Source organism: Parastagonospora nodorum, assembly GCF_000146915.1.
Source record: "Parastagonospora nodorum SN15 chromosome Unknown scaffold_14, whole genome shotgun sequence".
Taxonomy (NCBI): Eukaryota; Fungi; Ascomycota; class Dothideomycetes; order Pleosporales; family Phaeosphaeriaceae; genus Parastagonospora; species Parastagonospora nodorum.
Genome location: NW_001884562.1, coordinates 946,198 through 967,176, shown reverse-complemented (window position 1 = coordinate 967,176; position 20,979 = coordinate 946,198). Strand labels below are relative to the sequence as shown.

General features: G+C 52.6%; 10 protein-coding genes across 10 annotated transcripts; 5 read left to right on the top strand and 5 right to left on the bottom strand.

The window, feature by feature from the left end:
- Positions 1-185: 185 nt before the first annotated feature.
- Positions 186-1,281, top strand: SNOG_09424 (hypothetical protein; the record flags this gene model as incomplete). The annotated part of the gene is made up of 2 exons (XM_001799666.1): positions 186-558; positions 616-1,281. The coding sequence occupies 2 exons, from the start codon at positions 186-188 to the stop codon at positions 705-707; spliced, it is 465 nt and encodes a 154-aa protein (XP_001799718.1). The 3' UTR covers positions 708-1,281.
- A 542-nt stretch (positions 1,282-1,823) lies between these two features.
- Positions 1,824-3,033, top strand: SNOG_09423 (hypothetical protein). The gene is made up of 4 exons (XM_001799665.1): positions 1,824-1,986; positions 2,053-2,554; positions 2,607-2,708; positions 2,765-3,033. The coding sequence occupies exons 1-4, from the start codon at positions 1,865-1,867 to the stop codon at positions 2,804-2,806; spliced, it is 768 nt and encodes a 255-aa protein (XP_001799717.1). The 5' UTR covers positions 1,824-1,864; the 3' UTR covers positions 2,807-3,033.
- Positions 3,034-3,419: 386 nt separating this feature from the next.
- SNOG_09422 (hypothetical protein) lies at positions 3,420-5,462 on the bottom strand (the record flags this gene model as incomplete). Its single annotated transcript, XM_001799664.1, has 2 exons — positions 3,420-5,046; positions 5,095-5,462. 2 exons carry the CDS (start codon positions 5,460-5,462, stop codon positions 3,420-3,422), a joined length of 1,995 nt encoding a protein of 664 aa, XP_001799716.1.
- Positions 5,463-5,967: 505 nt separating this feature from the next.
- On the top strand, positions 5,968-6,921 carry SNOG_09421 (hypothetical protein). The gene is made up of 4 exons (XM_001799663.1): positions 5,968-6,312; positions 6,371-6,444; positions 6,496-6,677; positions 6,727-6,921. The coding sequence occupies exons 1-4, from the start codon at positions 6,136-6,138 to the stop codon at positions 6,858-6,860; spliced, it is 567 nt and encodes a 188-aa protein (XP_001799715.1). The 5' UTR covers positions 5,968-6,135; the 3' UTR covers positions 6,861-6,921.
- SNOG_09420 (hypothetical protein) lies at positions 6,913-7,556 on the bottom strand (the record flags this gene model as incomplete). Its single annotated transcript, XM_001799662.1, has 2 exons — positions 6,913-7,308; positions 7,371-7,556. 2 exons carry the CDS (start codon positions 7,554-7,556, stop codon positions 6,952-6,954), a joined length of 543 nt encoding a protein of 180 aa, XP_001799714.1. The 3' UTR covers positions 6,913-6,951.
- An 897-nt stretch (positions 7,557-8,453) lies between these two features.
- Positions 8,454-9,961, bottom strand: SNOG_09419 (hypothetical protein; the record flags this gene model as incomplete). Its single annotated transcript, XM_001799661.1, has 4 exons — positions 8,454-8,504; positions 8,560-8,876; positions 8,927-9,798; positions 9,915-9,961. The coding sequence occupies 4 exons, from the start codon at positions 9,959-9,961 to the stop codon at positions 8,454-8,456; spliced, it is 1,287 nt and encodes a 428-aa protein (XP_001799713.1).
- A 1,021-nt stretch (positions 9,962-10,982) lies between these two features.
- SNOG_09418 (hypothetical protein) lies at positions 10,983-12,608 on the bottom strand (the record flags this gene model as incomplete). Its single annotated transcript, XM_001799660.1, has 3 exons — positions 10,983-11,424; positions 11,473-11,863; positions 11,915-12,608. The coding sequence occupies 3 exons, from the start codon at positions 12,606-12,608 to the stop codon at positions 10,983-10,985; spliced, it is 1,527 nt and encodes a 508-aa protein (XP_001799712.1).
- Positions 12,609-14,073: 1,465 nt separating this feature from the next.
- On the bottom strand, positions 14,074-14,797 carry SNOG_09417 (hypothetical protein). Its single transcript, XM_001799659.1, has 3 exons — positions 14,688-14,797; positions 14,529-14,635; positions 14,074-14,473 (listed from the first exon to the last, which is right to left on the bottom strand). The coding sequence occupies exons 1-3, from the start codon at positions 14,732-14,734 to the stop codon at positions 14,301-14,303; spliced, it is 327 nt and encodes a 108-aa protein (XP_001799711.1). The 5' UTR covers positions 14,735-14,797; the 3' UTR covers positions 14,074-14,300.
- A 1,905-nt stretch (positions 14,798-16,702) lies between these two features.
- Positions 16,703-18,687, top strand: SNOG_09416 (hypothetical protein; the record flags this gene model as incomplete). Its single annotated transcript, XM_001799658.1, has 8 exons — positions 16,703-16,771; positions 16,822-16,842; positions 16,892-17,236; positions 17,292-17,489; positions 17,536-17,620; positions 17,668-18,324; positions 18,377-18,445; positions 18,496-18,687. The coding sequence occupies 8 exons, from the start codon at positions 16,703-16,705 to the stop codon at positions 18,528-18,530; spliced, it is 1,479 nt and encodes a 492-aa protein (XP_001799710.1). The 3' UTR covers positions 18,531-18,687.
- Positions 18,688-19,198: 511 nt separating this feature from the next.
- On the top strand, positions 19,199-20,815 carry SNOG_09415 (hypothetical protein; the record flags this gene model as incomplete). The annotated part of the gene is made up of 3 exons (XM_001799657.1): positions 19,199-20,477; positions 20,531-20,671; positions 20,766-20,815. 3 exons carry the CDS (start codon positions 19,199-19,201, stop codon positions 20,813-20,815), a joined length of 1,470 nt encoding a protein of 489 aa, XP_001799709.1.
- Positions 20,816-20,979: the final 164 nt, after the last annotated feature.

Genomic DNA, 20,979 nt, shown 5'->3' with positions numbered 1-20,979 from the left:
TGGCTGTCTTTACGTCGGTAGTATGGGGTGAATGGCGTCTGGGCATGGGTGCGAGACCACTATTACTACCTTTAGCCTCTCTCAGGTCTCACACATCCGTCATTTCAACTTGCATACACAATTCAAAATCACCATATACGACGAACATCTTCGACAGGAATCGAATCAATCAACACACAATCATCATGGCTGCACGACACTACTACTCGCTACCAACTGAAGCGCCACAACGATCCCGATCAGGCAGTCGACGACCACCTCTGACACCGTCTACCGTCTCTTCACCATGCGTCACTACGTTGGTATCACTACCTCGACGAGACTCTGCCGGTTCTGTTGGAAGTCCTACCAAGGCCCACGCCATGTTGGCCAAGCACGTCTCGTCACCACCAACACCACGAAGCGAGACTCCATCGAGCATATTAGGTTCGCCTTCCGAGTCCAGGACCAGTGCATACCAGACCAGCGCATATCAAACCAGTCCGGCCAGCTCGTACGAAAGGCCGGGCATGTGGAGGACCGAGAGTGATCGCTACGTTAGGCAGTCGAGACAGCAGGGTAAGCACGATTCATTTCCACGCATGGCTATGTGTTTTCATTGCTAACCCGTCCCAGATGGATACATCTCTTTTCCTGACTTTGAGAAGTTCTGTCAGACGCAGAACGGATATGACCAGCGCCGTGAGCAGAATGGTGTCAACACTTGAAAAAGAGAAGGACGTGTCAACTTGCGATGAGTACAGTGAGCCAACGAACTGCCACTGAACCGAACCGATCCTACCTGTCAACCAACTCTTCGCAGAGCTTGAACGCTCTACTAGCAAGAAAGAGGAACATGCTGCTCGGAGACGAAACGGCAGGCAGTCAACCCCCACACAGCGATTACCACGACTGGTCAATGCACTCCCACGCAATACGTGGACTGGGCTTGGTCGAGCCGTGGAAGACTGCGGAAGAATGCGAAGTCGCAGTCTTACCAGTACGTCATCAGAAAAAGAAGCAAGGCTGCAAAGCGGGAGGAGATGCTTCGCGCGGGGGGCAGGATCCGTGCGACAGGCGCACAGCCACTCCGCTGCGCCTGGTAGTCGTCGACGCCACCCATCCGGCTTCAGGCGGAGGATGCAGTGGGCATTGAGAAGGGCCGTCATGAGATGAAGATGCGCCCTGGATGTGCCATAGTTTTGTGCCGTGACATCGTTGTGTCTACTCAGTAGCATGTCGTGCCAGAGGTGTACCTTCGATAGTAGATAGCATCTGCAATGTCAATGCTGGTATCCAAGAACTTTACCTCGTATTTCGTCAACAAACTGTGAAACCTCCATGACTGCTCAGACGAATGCGAAGTTTGATATTGTCTGAGCATGTGTTGTCGCATCTCAAGTGATGACTTCGGCAAGGGGTGCATTGCCTCAACCAGACTCCGTTCGGCAGCTGAGCATGATGGTATGCTCTCATCACGTAGATGCATGTGCGCATACTTGGGATAGTGACCTGCATAGCTCCAACTCATTGTATGACCTGCCTGCCGTTGTAAGCTGGTCACTTCAGCCATTGTTGGGAAGCTGCAGTGGGCGTCGTTTGTGCTCAGCAATCTCGAAAATCTCCGAAAAATTGATTATCGCATCAATCGATTAGGAAGTAGACAACAATAACAAGAGTTGATGATGCTGCGCACCTGCTGCACTTGTGAGGTGGCGATGATCCTGCTGTTCTGAGCGGACCCTGACACGTGACGCTTGGCGTCCCCATTATTGCTAGCGCGCACGAATCTAGCGCCTCGCTTGCGAGACCTTTGTCGAAATTGCAAGAGCGACACAATCGACGACAACACCACCTCGACGCCCAACACACCAGAGTCGCAACCATGGCTGTCGGCAAGAACAAGCGTCTTTCAAAGGGAAAGAAGGGTCTCAAGAAGAAGACCGACACCTTCGCGAAGAAGGACTGGTACAACGTCAAGGCGCCAGGAACCTTCGCCATCCGAGAGTAAGAAATCCGCCGCTGTCTCTCGCCCTCTCAATGGCAGCAGTACTGATCGTGTGCCTCTTGCAGTGTCGGCAAGACCCTCGTCAACCGTACCACCGGTTTGAAGAACGCAAACGACGCCCTCAAGGGCCGGATATTCGAGGTCTCGCTCGCCGATCTCCAGAAGGATGAGGACCACGCTTTCCGCAAGGTCAAGCTCCGTGTCGACGAGGTCCAGGGCAAGAACTGCCTGACCAACTTCCACGGCCTCGACTTCACCTCCGACAAGCTCCGCTCGCTCGTTCGCAAGTGGCAAACCCTCATCGAGGCCAACGTCGTTGTCAAGACCACCGACGACTACCTCCTGCGCCTCTTTGCCATCGGCTTCACCAAGCGCCGACCAAACCAGATCAAGAAGACCACATACGCTGCCTCGTCGCAGATCAGGGCCATCCGCAAGAAGATGGTTGAGATCATGACCCGCGACGCCAGCTCGTGCACTCTTGCTCAGCTCACCCAGAAGCTGATCCCCGAGGTCATTGGTCGCGAGATCGAGAAGTCCACCCAGGGCATCTACCCCCTCCAGAACGTATGTGGTGAAAAGGCAAATGAAGTGGGGTTACAAGGCTAACATGGCGCAGGTCCACGTACGAAAGGTCAAGCTCCTCAAGGCTCCCAAGTTCGACCTTGGTGCTCTCCTCGGACTCCACGGCGAGTCAAGCGCTGACGACTCTGGCCAGAAGGTATGCCTTCCCCACGCTCCCCCGCGCACCATCGAACTCTGTCTAACATCACACAGGTCGAGCGTGAGTTCAAGGAGACCGTCCTCAACGAGGTGTAAACGAGCATGGTTGATCAGGCAAGGGGTTTCTGGGTCTTTCAATCTTCTACGGCATGATATGGGCATACCAAAAGGTGTTATGTTTACAAATGAAAGGATGAACATAACCCTTATGCGCTCCCGCGACAGTGACTGGCGTGCATGGCTACATCTTCGTTCGGTGTTCATGCGGCGGTGCGGGAAAAGTACGATCAACGAAATGACATTGACAAGACACTCCATGCTCCACTTGCTCCATGTTCCCGACCTCGATGTGACCTTGATTTATGGGCCGCTACAACGTACTCATCGAAAATAGCCTCGGGTTTACAACATTTGCCTGAACCTCTGCCATTATTGATGCTCGTCGACAGTCGCTGCATCCTTGACGCTGCCAGATCCCTGTTACTTTACAGTTCGATTCTATCGTTTCACCTTTTTATAACCTAATTTCCCTCGCCAACTGGATACTAGATTTACATTCCATAAATCCTTGTATGATTCGTCATCACCAGATATGTGCCAAAGATTATGCTGGTCGCTGTTTTGCCACAGGCCATGATTCCCATAATAGAAACAATAATTCTACGCCAAAGACCCACTCACCCATCGCCACTTTGCCATCCTCGCATCTCTATCCCACCCTCCTCATCCCAAATCCACCCGCCGGCAATCCCTCCCGCCGCCTAATCCTCACCCTCACATCCGCCTTGGGAACCTTGATACTCGCCCCATCCACCGCCTTGGGCATCACCCACTTCTCCACCTTCCCTTCCTTCTCCCTCTTCTCCTTGAGCTGCGCATCCTTGGCCTCTAGACGCTCACTTGTTAGCGGCGCGGCGCGGATCTGCGCCTCCTCGCGCGCCTCCTGCATGTGGTCGAAGAAGCTCTTCTTGGGCGCCGGGCTGATTTCCCAGAGCTGGAATATGCCAGTGAGAATTGCGAGGACGAGGGCGGATTTGTACAGGTGGGAGGGGGAGGTGGGTGGTGTTGGTGGGGAGGTGGTGAAGCGGTCGGGTTTGTAGGATGTGGGGTCGGGGAATATAGCTGGGGAGGAGCTTATGAGGGACTGGGAGAGGCCGATATCGAGGTAGGAGTTTGCGTCGAGGATCCAGGTTTCTTGCTGGACGCTGGGGTTGGGGTCGGAGAGGGTTATGGGCGATTTGATGAGATAGGTGAGGGCGGAGCAGCTGTAGAGGCGACGAGACTCGTTCATGCAGGAGTGGAGGTATGGCATCAAGTCTGCTGGGAGTTGGCTGAAGGTAGGGTCGAAGATGATTGCTGGTGGCGATGGAAATGCCGGATGTATTGATGGTGGTTGGAATGCTTGTGCCCATGCTTTCGTCTCGGCTATGATCTTGCCAATTGGTATGACTCCGAATGCTTCAGCTGCTGGTCCTTCAGAGGATGCATAGACGTGCATCAGTGTCCAGAACACAAGCGGTACGACTCCTGCGACAATGTCGTGGACGAGCTGCAGCGTTATTGACGCTCGAGCGTTCAAGGACAGATCGTGCTTTGTGAAGAGTTCGTTCAGCTTCACCACAGGTGTGAGCACATCTGCATCGGTCTCCTCTCCACTGACACTCTCATCGTCGTCAGGCACTCGCCGCACTGGCGGATTCGCAAGCTCGCTGAACATTTTTGTGAAGTTGTAGACTAAGCGTTTCTGTGAAAGTGCCGCTCCTGGCAATCCTTGAATGGGGGATAGGCGTGGTAGCCCAAGTGCAAGCGCCCAGTACCGCGAGTTGAAGGCAGCCAGATCTGTAGCCAACAGTTGGTATGACTCCGTGAATTGTGAGCCAACGATGGGTGGAAGGATGGCGTTGCAACAAAACTCATTGACCAGTGCAAACAGATCGCATTCAGCTTCCGAAGTTCCATCCGAGAGTTCAACGTTGGCCACGCGCTCCCACTGCATCTGGTCCACGATCGACGAATTGAATGTGACGAAGTCGGGCAACGATTCGGATAAAGTGTTGAGGGTTGGGGACATTAGTGCCAACATCTGCTCATATACTTCGGCCACGACCGACTTTTCGATGTCGGACTCTATCTGGAAGTATTGTGGTTTAGCATTGCTTGGAATGCTGAATGCGTTACGAAGAACAGCCCATTTCGTGGTATCGGGTACTTCGAGATTGCTTGATTGATTAGATATTTGCGTCAATATGGAGTCCTCCGTCAGAGTGTCGTTGAGTACGATGTTGTGTTTGGATCCAAAAGTATTGTACGAGACTATGCTTTCAAAGGTGGAATTCCTATGACGATCAGTTTGTTTCATTTGCACCCATGACTTGTCAACCTACCGAACACCATTCAGCCATGCTTCACCACCAGAGATGATGCTCCAGAAATGTCGAACTCCAGGGATCCAATATGGTAGTGATTGAGCCCGTCTCTTCCCGTCGCTGCTTTTGCTTACGCCTCCTGAGCCAGATAACAACCTCGTGGGTAGCAGCACTACAACCGTCAATACCGCAATCTGAGGCAGCAGATCGAACCACGAAAAGTCTTCCGGTATGTACGTCTTTATGGTTTGGCCGAATCCAAGGTACCATCCGGCAAGCGTCAAGAACGGGCTGAACAACAAGACATGGAAGGAAGGAAGGAAGAGTGCCCTTATAATGACATTAGAAGTGTAAACACCAAGAAACAGAGTCCTGAGGGAGCCCATGATGGCGAAGGGTCAATGGAGAGGTCCCTCCAGGGCAGTTTTGTTTGGCGTTATGCTTGTCCTGCAGTCGTGCCAAGTGTTGTCCTGGAATAGAAAATGAAGCTCGAGGAAACGCCCAGTAGCCTCCTCAATTCGATGCAAACACAAAGGCCTAAGCAGTCGCAAGCAATCTAAATGACTCGGAAATGAATGACGTTGGTAGAGGATGGGTGTCACTGCAAGCTACGGTGAGTTCCTCAGCTCATAAGGGCGCTAGACATCGCTTGCGGCTTAACGTCTCGCTAAGCCCCAGAGACAGCATCGCGCCTTCCCTGTCTAGGCCATGTAGTGAATTTTGTAGACTGATCTCAGCCCTTTGGTTTGCCTGCACCAAACGCCGAGACTTCCTACATCTGATCTAAGCACGTGGTTGGTAAGTGGAACCATCCTGTAGTGCGACTTTTAGAGCCACGATTCAGCTTGAAGAGTCATACCTGGCAGCTCATACGACCGCAGATTATCAAGAGCGCGGAATTACGATTTCAGAGCGTATATATCAAGAAGATCTGTCTTTTGAGGTCCGCATTACATCGATCTTTCAACTCTCTAAGCTCAACCCTACTTCAACCCAAAACATCTACGGATCTCACCATCTCATCACATCTCATTCACAAGAACAAGTACACTATCCAAGATGTCCCCCACCCCCGCCCACCTCAACTTCATAACCGGCAACAAGAACAAACTCGCCGAAGTCCAAGCCATCCTTGCCGGCGTAATTGAGCTGCGCAACGAAAATATCGACCTCGTTGAGATCCAAGGCTCAGTGGAAGACGTCACTACTGACAAAGCGCGTAGAGCTGCTGAAGCCGTACGTTCACATTTACACTCATTCATTGTATTAATCATGCTAAAAGGTGCTATAATAGATCAAAGGCCCAGTGCTGGTTGAAGACACATGTCTCTGCTTCAAGGCTATGAATGACTTGCCGGGGCCGTACATGTATGTTCACGCCATCTTGCCTGTTTGAAGTGGTGCTGATATCCGACGCAGAAAATGGTTCATGCAATCGCTCGGCGCAGCGCAGATGCACAAGCTCCTGGCCGGCTTCGACGACAAGTCCGCGCAAGCTGTGTGTACGTTTGCGTACTGCGAGGGGCCAGGGCATGAGCCTGTGTTGTTCCAGGGACGCACGGATGGCAAGTTGGTGGAGAGTCGGGGGCCTACTGCGTTTGGTGAGTTAGCAATATTGTTTTTGAATGATGGGATGCTGATGATGGATAGGCTGGGACTCGTGCTTCGAGTACAAGGGTCAGACGTATGCTGAGATGGACAAGAGTGAGAAGAACAAGATAAGCCATCGGGGCAAGGCGCTGGAGAAGTTGAAAGAGTGGCTGGCGCAGAAGGTCGATGCGTAGAGTGTAGGAGTTAGGTCAAACTCACCATTTCAGCCCAATATACACACGATTGAGTATTCACATCTTTATTCTTCTCGATGCCTCTGCTGCTTCAAGCCTCTCCATTCCCAGCATTATCCTTCTTCCAATTCTCCACCCACGCCTCTATCCGCTCCAAATTCCCTTCTACATCCTCCGTGCTCTCGCTCTTCAACTCGACCACAATCTCTTCTTTGTAGCTTTCGCGCGCCTCATCTAGCAGAACCTGCATGATCTCGCTGTCCATGTTCTCCTCGAGTTTCTTGCCCTTGTATCCGCGCGCCGTTAGCCGGTCGTAAAGTAGCGTGGAGTCGCAGCGCAGCACGATGACGAGGTCGATCCAGCGCTCGGGGAACAGATCGCATGCGTGCCAGTCGAGGATGTAGCCACCGTCGGAGTGGAGGGGGAGAGCTTCTAGGTAGTCGAGGAGCTGAAGGATCAGTTAGCATTGCATCCACATGCTGTGACAGGTCTGTGCAAGGAAAGACGCACCTTGTCTTCATCGACGACCCAGCTTCCAGTTTCCTCGTCCTTGCCCTCATGGAATCCTTCGTCTTTTACAATCTGGTTTACAGAAATGTGCTTGAAACCCGTCGCTTGTGCTAATTGCTCAGCATGTGTCGTCTTTCCCACACCTGGAGTACCCGTAACCACAATGTTTGGGTTCGTTCGCGCCATGATGTACTGATTTGTCGCAAGCGGGTTTGAAGTCTGTTGAGGCAATGCAAGTAGATGCAAGGCGTCAGATATTTTTGGATGTCTGCTAAAGAAGTGTGGATAAATATGACTGCTCAACGGGATTTGATCACTGCTCTGATCGATCTTGTCGTCTGTGGTCCAGAAGTTGTCGCATTCCCTAGAAATTTACGAGCGCCCGGAGTTTTCCCGATAGGACCCCGCTACCCCGCGCTAGCCATCTTCGTATGCATGGCTAAGTGCTCGCACAATCCATTGTTAACAGGAGTCTAACGGCGAGCTTTTGATGTCGGAATTGGCAGTACCTCGTCTGTCACATTGAATTAAGATTAATGAAACAACTAGGTTATATAGCATCTCATCTTCGTGTCTACATTGCTAAGAGCACCTAAATCACGAACAGCCTATCATTCACCAAAAAGGGATGCAATGGGGTTGATTCAAAAAAAAAAATGTCTCTAGACTTTTGGTGCCGTGGGAAACGTGCTAATTCGTTTCTTCTATCGAACAAACTACAATGAGGTTCAAAACTCCACCGAATGACGCCGTACATGCTCATGTGTTGAGGAATGTCCACCAGCTCGTAAAACATGCTCGACTAAAGAGACGAGAAATGGTGCCACTGGAGTGAAGGTCACAGGAACAGCTACCTCGCGAAGCGTGCGAGTCACTGTCGCTAGATACCCGTCTTCCTTTTCCTTCAATGCAGTATTACGCGTATATGAGACTTGCGAGAGGACAAAACGGAGGGTATGGGGATGTAAAGGCCAGGTCAACGAGCTGGCGCGGCACTATAGCCACTGAAATGCGTTCTGGTAGATGGGAAGAACATGCCCAACATCTCTAAGGCAAGAAAACCATATCCGTAGTTTGAGAAATCTAGCTCTGCTTGCACTCAGCAGCCTCCTGCTTGGGTTTTGTGCCGTCATTCTATTGATTGTCAGCTGGTGATTTGCGAATTTGAGCAAGGGGTTATGTCTCATACCTCGTCATCTGACTCCTCATCCTCGTCACGGTCGTCACTAAGCTCGTCCTCGTCCTCATCATCCTCATCCTCGAACTCGCCCTCGTCGAAGTCCTCAATGTTCTCGTACTGCAGAGCCTCGCCGGTGAACCAGTCAATCGCGCGGGGAATGAGCTTCTCCTTGATGTCCTCACCGAGCTGGTAGTCGAGCTCGAGACGCTCCTCGATGTCGGAGGCAGCGTCGTCGTCCTCGTCCTGCGGGGGCTTGGGCGGGTCGAAGAAGTTGAAGAACGACTCTGTGGGAACGGTCTTCTTGACGACGCGCGTCTGCTTGGTGTCTGCGGACAATTAGCATACATGATTCAACGTACTGCGAAGTGTCACTCACTCTTATTCCTCTGCTTCTTGCTCTCGATGCGGACAGTGAGGTCCTTGCCAGCCTTCCAGTCGATCTTGTCGCCCTCGGCGTGGTCGTAGATGAAGTCGCCGCCGTAGCCATTCTCCTCCTGGTAGAAGTAGGTCTTGGTGACCGTCTTGTTGGTGAAGAACTCGTTCTCGTCAAACTCGAAGATAAGACGGAAGCCGGGGCGGTCAAGGTACTCCATGCGGACGTCGGTCAGAGACTTCAGTGCAGCCTCGTCACGGTCTGTGATCATCTCGGCGAGCGAGATCTGGTTCTTCATAGCGCTCAGCCAGAATTCTGGAATACCCTTGACGTCCTTGCCCTCGTCCTGGTTGAGTTCGGTCTCGGGCTTGTCCTCGTCGTCCTCATCGTCCTCGTCTTGCTGCTCGCCCACCTTGACCTGGTCCTCGGAAGGCTCGGTGGCGCCGTTGACGATCTTGGCACGGGTCTCGTAGAGCGGTGTGAACTTGGCGAAATACTTCTTCTCGAGCAGGAGGACCTCCTCTTGGAACTCGGCCTCGAGCTTGGAGTGCTCCTTCTGTACGCCCTTGAGGCCGGCAACGCGACGGCGGACCGAGGCTGGCAGCGACTCGATGTAGCCACTTGAGCGGCCGACGAGCGAGCCGAGCTTGTTCTGCATCATGGCGACGAGGGCGGGGTTGGCAGCGAAGAGGCCGGCGGCAGTGCGCTCAAGATCCTCTGCAAAACTCGAATTAGCGGTCACGCCCAGTTGCGCCGCCCTTCGCGGGGTCGGAGGGGCAGGCTGTTGCGACTTACCTTCCTTGATGGTGCCGACGCCGGGCTTCTGAGCGTGCGACGATATTGGGGCAGCGTTGGCGGGTGTGTTCTGCGGGGTGCTGGAGACGGTAGAGTTAGACTTGGGTACGTCCATGGTGGGCGGTGTGTGTGCGGTGTTGTGTGGGTGTGTGGAAGAGGCTCAAAAAAAGTGTGTTGCGGGGCACCAAGTACTTACGGAGCGGAGATGGAGTCCATCTTCTTATTGCGGATTGGCTCAGACATCTTGGCGGTTCCCGGTCGTTGATGTGCGGGTGGCGGATTGTTGAGAATGGTCGTGTTGATGGTGAGCGCTCTGCAGAAATGTTCGGCGAGATCAAGAGCGAGCCCGTTGTTCGCCTCTCTCGCTGTGTAACTAGTTGCGGCTAGCGAGGGTCAATGGCGGCAGGTTTGTTTGGCTCTCAGTGAATGAAACAATCGTCCTAGCCCGTAGACAAACAGCCCACGATTTGCCAACTTTGTTTGGAGGCGGGGATGGGATTTTGCGAGTGTTGCGAGGGCAAAGCAGGATCGTGTGTGCTATTTGAATGCAAGGTTTACCGCTTCTTGCTGCCCGCTGGCACGTGTGGTGGCCACCCAACCTTGCTACATACACCACGATACAGCGACTCAGACTACGGGGATGGAAGCGACACAGAGCACGCACATGCCGCAGGCTATCGCATCAGACTTTTCGAGCCCATGGCCGACCTTGGCCGCTTCATGGGTTGCAGTGGTGAAGAAATTGTTTGGCAACTTACGCTGTTGCCGCCCAGCATCGAGTACACGCATTGATGCGATGCATCATCGGATGACTGCTGCTGGCGTTGTGCTGTTATGCACGCTGCTTCCGACGCCAGGTAACTGTGCGGCAGCAGCTCGACACGAGCAAGCAGCAAACCGCATGCGGTCCGTTTCCAACGGTCTCTCCAGCTACATCCTGGTCTCAGAGCCTGCATCCTAGCCGCACCTGCCTTCTAGAACGATCGTGGAAGGCGGGACTGTTAGACTGGACATTTTCCCTACGCCATTGCACTTGCCTCGGTCCTGAAAAGGGAAGCACCATCTTGTCAGAGTGAGTTCGTGCTGGTACGTCAGCCAAAGCATTCTCTGTCCAGAGAGTTGCTCCACCTTTCTCTCCGATACACCATGCACAGGCCATTATCTGCCCATCATCACACCTCATCACACCTCATCACAGAAGAAAAAGTCAGAACTTAGTAAACTTCGGTTACATCCGTTCTACATACGCAAGCTTCTATGGGTATCAATAAGTCTGGAACTGCTTCAACCTTCTCGTTGCCAACGCAGCAAAACACGCACAGCAGGCTCCAATGAAAAGACAAACAGCAATCGCATTCGGGCCGTCCGTCGAATGATGTTCTTCTGGCGGTGCCTCTGAGAGCTCAGGGCTCTTACCAGGCTCGAGTATTGAGAAGACAACCCACGATATCCCCGTCCCAACGAATTGGGGCAGCGTCGTGTACAGGTTCATAATGCCCAGGTATTTGCCTGTATCGCCACCGCCCGAGCTGCTCGCTTCCTTGCTCGCTTCGTCTAGACCGCCGTTGAGGTGCAGAGGAATCGGTGATTCGAGCTCGACTGAGTTGCGTCCGATGCGAGAGTATGCATGGCCGTTGGCTTGCGTGATGCGGTTGATCTCCACTCCGAGAAACGCGAAGGGCGCCCAACAAGCCACTGACCAAGATCTGACAGTTATTAGCTCTAGTTTCTAGAATGCGTCGTAATCCACTTACACTCCACAGACTGCGATGATCAAGGTCGCAGCCCGCAAGCTTCTGACAAACGGCGCAAAGATCATGGAGCTGGCGAAGAGGCAGTGCGCAATGGTCCATGCAGTAAGCAGTGATGGCTTGTGTTTCTCGATTCCAGCCACAACGGTGGATAAGCCCTTGGGTGGTCGAGGAGTAAAGCCATTAGCTTTCTCGTCTTCTGGTGACTTCACAAAGAATGGCAGCAACACAGACATTATAAATGTTATGATGCTGAAGCAGATCAGAGCCGAGGAACCGATGCGACCAACTTTACCTGTCAGATCGCCTGCCGCCTTGACATCAGCCGGAGCGTCGTAGCGCAGGTATACTTCGCCAACCCAGGTTGTGCTGTAGAAAAGGAAGGGGAACCATCCTAACGGCCGATTAGTATCAAAATCACGAGCAGATACCCGCGAGAACTTACCAATCCATGCCCAAAATTGCACATAGCAGATTGCTTGTATGCCCCTTGGCAGGTTCATTGCCGTCTTTGCGATTGTTTGCAGAACCTCAACAGGGCTGATCTTCTCTTCCGCCTCATCAATGACCCTGACCCTCTCCGTGACAGCCCAGCTTGTCACTCCCACAGCCATACACAACGTCAGCGCCGCGACAGCCGTAAGCTGCTTGAACTGTGTATCTCCCAGCATTGGTCCAAACACACTTCTCAAGTCAATTGCGCCAGCTCCATATCCAATCAACGACCCCACGGCAACCATGCGACTTGCCCAACTACTCCCTTGTTGTTGTTTTGCAATCGGCAGCGTGTCCACAATCAGCCCTCTGCAGCTCCCTTGAACAGCATTGATTGCAAAGTCAATGCCATAGATGCTCAACACTGCCAGCACAATCGTCTTGCTCTTTGCGCTCGCTTCGTCCTTCACGAAGTATCGCACCACCTCTTTTGTCCAGCCCAGCAGCAGCAGGAACATGGATACAAGTATCGTGCCGCCGAACATATAAGGTCTCCGACGTCCCCAGCGCGATGTCGACCGGTCCGCTACGACACCCACGATGGGCTGCATGATCAAGCCGCTGAGAGGGCCGGCCACCCATACGAGGCTGATTTTCGACTTCGTGAGGCCAAGCTCGAGGAGGTAGGGGGTACAGTAAGTCATCTCGACATTCCATGTAAATCTACAAAGCTTGGTCAGAACAATGCGTGACTTGAGGCTCTAGAACTTACTGCAACCCGATCAAAGACGCAGTCAACAGCGCCATGCGCACACTCTCACTCGAGCCCTTGACCTTGGGTGTCCCCCTCCATCGCGCAATCGACGGCATATCCTCTCCCAATCAACACCTCGGCGTAATCCAGAAATAAAGTCGCGTGCGCAAGCTCAAGTTAGGGAAACGTGGTAAGTCGCATTGGGCGGTTGTCACGAGACAAAAGAGCGAGTGGAAGAGTGAGATATCAAGCGCAAGTTAAATACATTAGCGAAAATGTATCTGCATAACTCTATGTGCGGCTGCAAGGGGAGAGTTTGAGGGGGAACGTAAGCCCTTCATTGCTTGGCTTTGGGGTGAGCACGCTGGACCCTGGATGGGCGGGCCGTTGCAGGGACCGAGTGCGGTTGATTGGGTCGAGCGCGCTTTTGCGGCCGGCGACATTTTGACACTTCTGACTATGATGGACTTCCTTACCTTTCACTCGCCTTTTTCAGGTCCCTTTGCTCTGTGCGTGAATAGAAGCTGGCATCGTGAATATATGTTGCCAAGACGAATCACGACAGCCGCGCGTCGTAAGCAGTCGGATCCACTGTGTGAACCGTCTTATCCAGCTGGGCGTGCGATTTGGGGAGCGCGGACTATCAGTATGGCCCATTCACATGAGAGCGACGTCATGATTTACTGTGCAGACTCTCCGGGGCTCCTACAAAGTTAATTATGAAAAAGTGCCTGATGGATATCCTCGACACTCATCATTGAGGACATGAACGCAGCCTACACTCATGTTAACTTTAATTCACTTTATTGTGAGCAGAAAGTCGATGAATATCCAAAAGCATCAAAAAGCAGCTGTGGTTGAGGACCAGCACGCTACAACGATTGGGTAAGGAAGTCGAACACCGTGCCGTCATGCTGTTCTGGAAGCGACATAAGATGGGCGATGTGTATCTTCATGAGCGACTCGAAGCCTTTGTACAGTCTATTAGAGGACATTGCTGAACCTGAAAAACATGATGTGAATGTAATAGCACGGAGCGAGTGGGCTTATTTGAGGCAGTGTTGACCCAACCAACGTATAGCCATATCTATCAGAATGTTTCAGGAAAGACAGCATTTTGGACAAAAAAAGTTTCACAAAATACATCTCTAGCAACCAGGACAAGGGTTGAGGGAGAGTGTACCGCTGAGGAAATCCAAAATCAACGCCTGTTGGGCCTCAGGTTGCCGTATAGTATGCGCAGTCGTTGGGACAGGCCGTTCCTTTGATGTAGGTCGTATTGCTAGGAGCCTGCGATAAGCTCTTCAGGTCAGTATTCTGCGCGCATTGGCTTATCCATTCCCATTTGCCAGCGTCGTAAGTTCCTAGATGTCATCCTGCATCACAGAGACCAAATGTGGGACAAGTGATGTTTGATCATTTTTGATTGATCTTGGAAGGAATCTTGATTGATTTCGCCATTGTCATGGATTTTCCGAAAACAATGACACCGTGAACCAGCCTGAACATGCCATGAGAAAGAGGACGAGCATGAATGTCTCTGCTGCCATTCTCTCGCTCTTCGCCCGAGTTTTGCGCCGTGTCACCCTCCACTCCATCGCTCATCTATCGTTCGTTTCCATACCCAGAGTCGTGACGGGGATTATATCGAAGAAGGGTAAAGCATGACGCGGACGGAGGCACCGAAAGACTTGGGAGGCAGGTTGGACCTGAATTTGGCGCGAACGGCACCGCTGTTGCCGTGTGGCCGGGTGACCTTGCCCCAGATGACGCGGATCTTGGAGCCCTGGATGGCCCTCTGAGCACGGTAGACGTCTGTGAAGCCATTAGTCCTTCATTCCATTGTGTGCTTTCGGATTCAAGTACGTACAGGCTACGCGCTTGCCGCAGTACCAGTTTGCCGCCTCGGTGTTGTCAACACCCTCGAGCTTCAAAAGCGAAGTGCCGGGGTTGGTGTTGCGCTTTCCTCGCTGATAGCTTTGGGTTGTTAGTGATGTAGTAATTGCATGTCGCGGCGGTGCGTGCTCACGAAATGTGCTTTCCCTTGACATAGAGACGGTGGGACTTCTCAGACATGGCGAACGATTTGCTTCCGGGTGATTTGGGAGAAGGGTATCGAGACCGTGGTCGTGGTGTTGCTGCTGGTTAGTCTGGTCTCTTCGATGTCGGTTGTCGCTGCTCGAAATTGACGAAGCGAGCGTGGGCACTAGCGCAGCCCTGGCCACCAGCGGCTTGGCGCTCTGCCGCTCAACACCAACATTCCCGTGACCGCTGCAAGGTGCCGCTCCGTGTGCTTATTACTACTGGTGATTCTGATAAATGTACATCAATGAGCACATGTGCTCTCAGGTAGCTGTTGTTATAATACAGGACACTGATAATCATGCCAATCTAAGGAGCGTCTGCAAAGTACGCGCATGAATCAGCGCACGACCCGGTGCCGTTTGCTACTGCTTGTTTCTGTGATTCACGCTGGAACGGTGCGAGTAGAGCGACAGACTGTTTAAGCCTATCAGCACAGCGCGATCTATACAACGATGGGGCTCTTACCAAGCAGACAGCCCTGATAGCCAAATTGAGTGGCCGTAGACCTGCAGACGCTCTTGTGGAGGGGAGAGTGACGGCCAGGTGTGGACGGCATCCACGGCGCACCAGCTACACAGCTTGCCCTCCCCACCAAGTCTGCTTCCCCTCACAAAACCGCACAAGATAACTCTACCTTCATCGTACATAGTTCGATGGCTCTTCGGGTGCGGCCATACCTAAACACTACGCCTGTGTACTTGTTTGGTTACTATAGCCATGCAATCTGGAGTCAGCCGATGATGACCGCAACATGAAAACCGCCGGTCTAATGCAAATACCGAGCTTGTAATACACACCCACCTCCGCGCGCCATGTGCAGTATTGCCAACGGCAAAAGTCCGACCTCATGCGATATCCCAAAAGCAGTGCTTATTGGTAGACAGCCAGCAATCTGAACCCAAATGCATGTGGGTGCGACAAGCAACTAGAGTCTCAACAACGCATCTTTGTCGTGACGATGCTGGGGATCCGGGAGGTTTGGCAATACTCAACAGCTGTACATCGTCATACTGAGTTTGGGACGTGCCGCTTCTTACATTATCCCGCCCCGAGACGTGCTTTGGGAGCTCCTGTATTCGGAGCGTGAGCAGCAGAGCGGGGCACCGAAGCGCACGCGTCCGCTACCTTCACAGTGCTGCGACAACAGTGAAACGGGTCAGAATTTTTCGGTCAGATCTTAGACAATCAAGATCTCGGCCAGCTTCTCTGAGCTTTGTCATGCACTTCCGACGCGCGCGAGAAGCTGCCGCAGCATAATTGTAGGTCATGGTGGGGTTCGTCCGCGACCACCGGTTTTAAGGCTCCGACCAGCATTATTACTGTAAGATCTGACTGGCGCCGGAGTTGTGCTTCGCGAGACGTGTCACCGCTAAGTGATGCTTGATAACCTGGGTGCTTCCTCGAGGCTGTTTTAAAAGACGTTGAGACCTCGCTTTAAGACTTGCCGTGATATTTCTCCAATCGCTGTTGGCCACTGCTGCACTCCGAGAGGCGACAACAATACGTCAAGAAGACCAGAACGGCCGCTAGACGCAGGGCCTCTGACCCCACCACCGAAGCTTTTCCTTCAAACAACACGGCCCCTCCGCTCCTTCCGCCATTCCTCTGACGTCTTGTTCATCTTAACCTCCGATTGACTTTGAAAACCTCCAATTGACCTCCGCCTCTCACCACCGCCCTCCCCGCGCAGCATTCGCAGTTTCCCCCCATCTGCTATCATGGCGGACACTGTTATTCAGCCTAAGCACGATGAGCTCACCGCTGGGTAGGTCATTTTCCTCTCCCAGCTATGATTTCCGGGGCGTCCGGATTTGCATGCCCGTTGTATTTTGAATCTGAGCCTTTGCGTGCATGAAACGGGTTCCGCGTTCTATGGTGGAGGGGCAGCTCCCAAATGTGGAGAGCGCGACTTCAAAGCATACGAGACACGACGGCTGATCATCCCTCTTATGCAGCAACATGGAGCTCAAGGACAACACCATCATAGTCGTTCTAGGCGCGTCCGGCGATCTGGCAAAGAAGAAGACTGTGAGTACCCGAGGGACGATGATATCTGCGACAATGCTGACCTCAAGCAGTTCCCTGCGCTCTTCGGCCTTGTAGGTTCCACGTCTACAGCTCCATGCGCCCAAAGTTGACAGTCTTTAGCACCGCAACAACTTCCTCCCCAAGAACATTCGCATCGTCGGATATGCACGAACGAAGATGGACCACGAGGAGTACCTCAAGCGCGTCAAGTCGTACATCAAGACCCCCACAAAAGAGCTTGAGAAGCAACTCGAGGAGTTCTGCGGCTTCTGCACATATGTATCTGGCCAGTATGACAAGGATGAGTCCTTCCAGGAGCTCGAGAAGCACCTCCAAGACCTCGAGAAGGGTCGCAAGGAGACCAACAGGATTTTCTACATGGCGCTCCCTCCCAGCGTCTTCATCACAGTCTCGCAGCACTTGAAGCGCAACTGCTACCCAAAGAACGGCATTTCTCGTGTTATCGTACGTCGTCCGCACACAGCCACCTGTCAACAAGCAGCTAACCGTGGAACAACAGGTCGAGAAGCCCTTCGGTAAAGATCTTCCCAGCTCCCGAGAGCTTCAGACTGCGCTCGCACCAGACTGGACCGAAGATGAGCTCTACCGTATCGATCACTACCTGGGCAAGGAGATGGTCAAGAACATCCTCATTCTCCGATTCGGCAACGAGTTCTTTGGCGCCACATGGAACAGGAACCACATCGACAACATTCAGGTACAGAATATATGGAATTACGAAGTTCGGCCGCTGACAAGGTTAGATCACATTCAAGGAGCCTTTTGGCACAGAGGGACGAGGAGGCTACTTTGACGAGTTTGGCATCATTCGTGACGTTATGCAAAACCGTAAGCCAAACTGTGGACAAATCCGAAGACTCGTCTAACAAGCCTAGATTTGTTGCAAGTCCTCACCCTCCTCGCCATGGAGCGACCAATCTCCTTCTCCGCCGAAGACATCCGTGACGAGAAGGTCCGCGTTCTTCGTGGCATGGCCGCGATCGAGCCAAAGAACGTGATCATTGGCCAGTACGGAAAGTCCCTTGACGGCACGAAGCCCGGCTACAAGGAGGATGACACTGTCCCTAAGGACTCTCGATGCCCTACCTTTGCCTCGATGGTCGCATACATCAAGAACGAGAGGTGGGATGGTGTACCTTTCATTCTGAAGGCAGGAAAGGCCCTTAACGAGCAGAAGACCGAGGTGCGCATCCAATTCAAGGATGTCACTTCAGGCATCTTCAAGGACATTCCCCGAAACGAGCTTGTCATTCGCGTACAGCCGAACGAGAGTGTGTACATCAAGATGAACTCGAAGCTGCCCGGTCTCAGCATGCAGACTGTTCTCACAGAGCTCGATCTCACCTACAGGCGGCGCTTCTCCGATTTGAAGATCCCAGAGGCCTACGAATCACTCATTTTGGATGCGCTCAAGGGTGACCACTCCAACTTTGTCCGTGACGATGAGCTCGATGCCAGCTGGAGGATCTTCACTCCTCTGCTACACTACCTCGATGACAACAAGGAGATCATTCCTATGGAGTACCCTTACGGTAAGCTCCAGCGAACCTTCGTGTCCATTTCCATTGCTAATCATATTACTAGGATCTCGCGGCCCTGCCGTGCTTGACGACTTCACCTCATCTTACGGCTACAAATTCAGCGACGCAGCAGGTAGGACCTCACCTCTGCAACAGCTTGATAATGTACTGACCAATTTACAGGCTACTCATGGCCCATGAACGAGCAGAAGCTGTAAAATGCACTTACGCGAATACGAATCGGGAACATTGGAAACTCTCGTCAGGAAGTTCTTCAGGATTAACGAACTTTGGGCGATTGCATGACACACGCAAGGAGCAAATATAAGTCTCAACACACATAGATAATGAATGTCATGGCTCTTCATTGCGGAACGAATTCCCCTTCTAACCTCTTTTCCGGAGTTTTGCTTGCCTGCAAAATAGACCAGTGCTGGCGCATCATCGAAACCCCGAAAGCGGAGCGTCGCACAAGCCACCCATCAATATTTTGGTGATGGAGGGGTTAGCGCGATTGCATCATGCGGCGCGTCAAGAAATTTTGTAAAGACTCAGACTTTGATGGAGTCATATGTAGCTGTCAGCTTTGCTTTGTCCAACACAAATCGGGCCAGCGTATACTTTGTAATAGAGTGGAGACTTGTTGACTGGTTCCTGTTGTCGCTGTTCCTTGTCGCTACGGTCATCCTTTCATTGATGCTGCACTTGCCATCGCAATAAGCCCTCATCACCTAATTTTCCCCAGCAAGATTTCAACACCGACCTGTCTCACCCTAAGGTCTTATCTCTACTTTATACCTGGACCCTCTTAGCACCTTCCGGATCGTGCAACCAGATCGAGTTGTAACACCCCGCCCGAGCGTCCTCCGCAAACTCCGTGCACACCATGACACCTCCACAAGACATCGCGGGCAGTCTCGCGCATAGCGTTTCTAACAGCTTAAACCTCAGTACAAGCCCGAGCCTTTCTTTCCACAGCCCGCCTTCGACATTCCGACAACCGCCTTCCGGAAGCTTCCAGGATGGCCGCAATGGTTCTGTGCCGGCGCTTTCACATGCGTCGCAACTCGCAAAACAGCTGAAGCCGTTCGACACGAAGGATTTCAAAGTCCTGTTACTGGAGAACGTCAACGACGCTGGTGTAAATATCTTGAAGGGACAGGGGTACCAAGTCGAGGCTTTGAAGAGTAGCTTGTCAGAAGACCAGTTGATTGAGAAGATTCGTGATGTGCACGTCATTGGTATTCGCTCCAAGACAAAGCTCACGAAGAGGGTGCTAGAAGAGGCAAAGAACCTCATTGTCATCGGTTGCTTCTGCATTGGTACGAACCAGGTCGACCTCCAAACCGCCGCACAGAAGGGTATCGCCGTCTTCAATTCGCCATTCAGCAACTCGCGCTCCGTCGCTGAACTCGTCATCGCCGAGATCATTGCACTCGCCCGCCAACTCGGCGACCGCTCGAACGAACTTCACAACGGCACATGGAACAAGGTCAGCAAAGGCTGCTGGGAGATTCGTGGCAAGACGCTGGGCATAGTCGGCTATGGACACATTGGCAGCCAGCTGAGTGTCCTGGCAGAGTCGATGGGCATGAGCGTCATCTACTACGACGTCTTGACCATGATGGGTCTGGGAACTGCGCGACAGGTGACTACACTAGACGAGCTCTTGCAACAGGCCGACTTCGTCTCGCTGCATGTACCAGCAACTGCCGATACCAAGGACCTCATCGGCGCCGACGAACTGGCGAAGATGAAGGATGGCAGCTACCTGATCAACAACGCACGTGGCACCGTCATCGACATCCCTGCCCTCATTGAAGCCTCACGCTCGGGCAAGATTGCTGGCGCTGCTATCGATGTGTTCCCCAACGAGCCCGCTGGTAATGGCGACTACTTTGCGAACGACCTGAACTCGTGGACCAAGGACCTGGTTGGTCTCAAGAACATCATCTTGACTCCACACATTGGTGGCAGCACCGAAGAGGCTCAGAGTGCGATCGGTGTCGAGGTCAGCACAGCGCTGGTGCGATACGTCAACGAGGGCACTACGTTGGGTGCGGTCAACTTGCCCGAGGTCAACCTGAGGAGCTTGACACACGACGAGCCAAACAGCTTGCGAGTCATCTACATTCACAAGAACGTCCCTGGTGTGCTTCGGCAAGGTAAGCCGGGATCGTCGAACATGAGAGGAAAAGTGAGGCTAACGTGCGGGCAGTGAACAACGTCCTTCTCCACCACAACATTGAGAAGCAGATGTCTGATTCAAGAGGCGAGATCGCCTACCTCATGGCAGACATCAGCGATGTCAAGGAGGAAGAAATCAGAGACCTCTTCCAGAGTCTCGAGGAGCTGTCCTGTAAGTACTACTTTCTTTCGAATACGCAAATTGGCTAACAGAAGCAGCATGCATCCGAACGCGGGTTCTGTACTAGACAGCACCAGGTGTCTAGTTTCAGAGTGTTTCCACAACATTGGCAGCGTGTTCTTCAACTCACAGTAGGATAGACAGGCAAAAGGCAAAAGGCAAAAAGCAAAAAGCAAAAAGCAAAAGCATTCAACATGGCGTTCTCAAGATAAGTCGATCTCGGGATATACGGACGGATCTAGGCGCATGGAGGTGATTTTACCATAGCAAATGCGAGAAATCTGATAACTTTGCGTCGT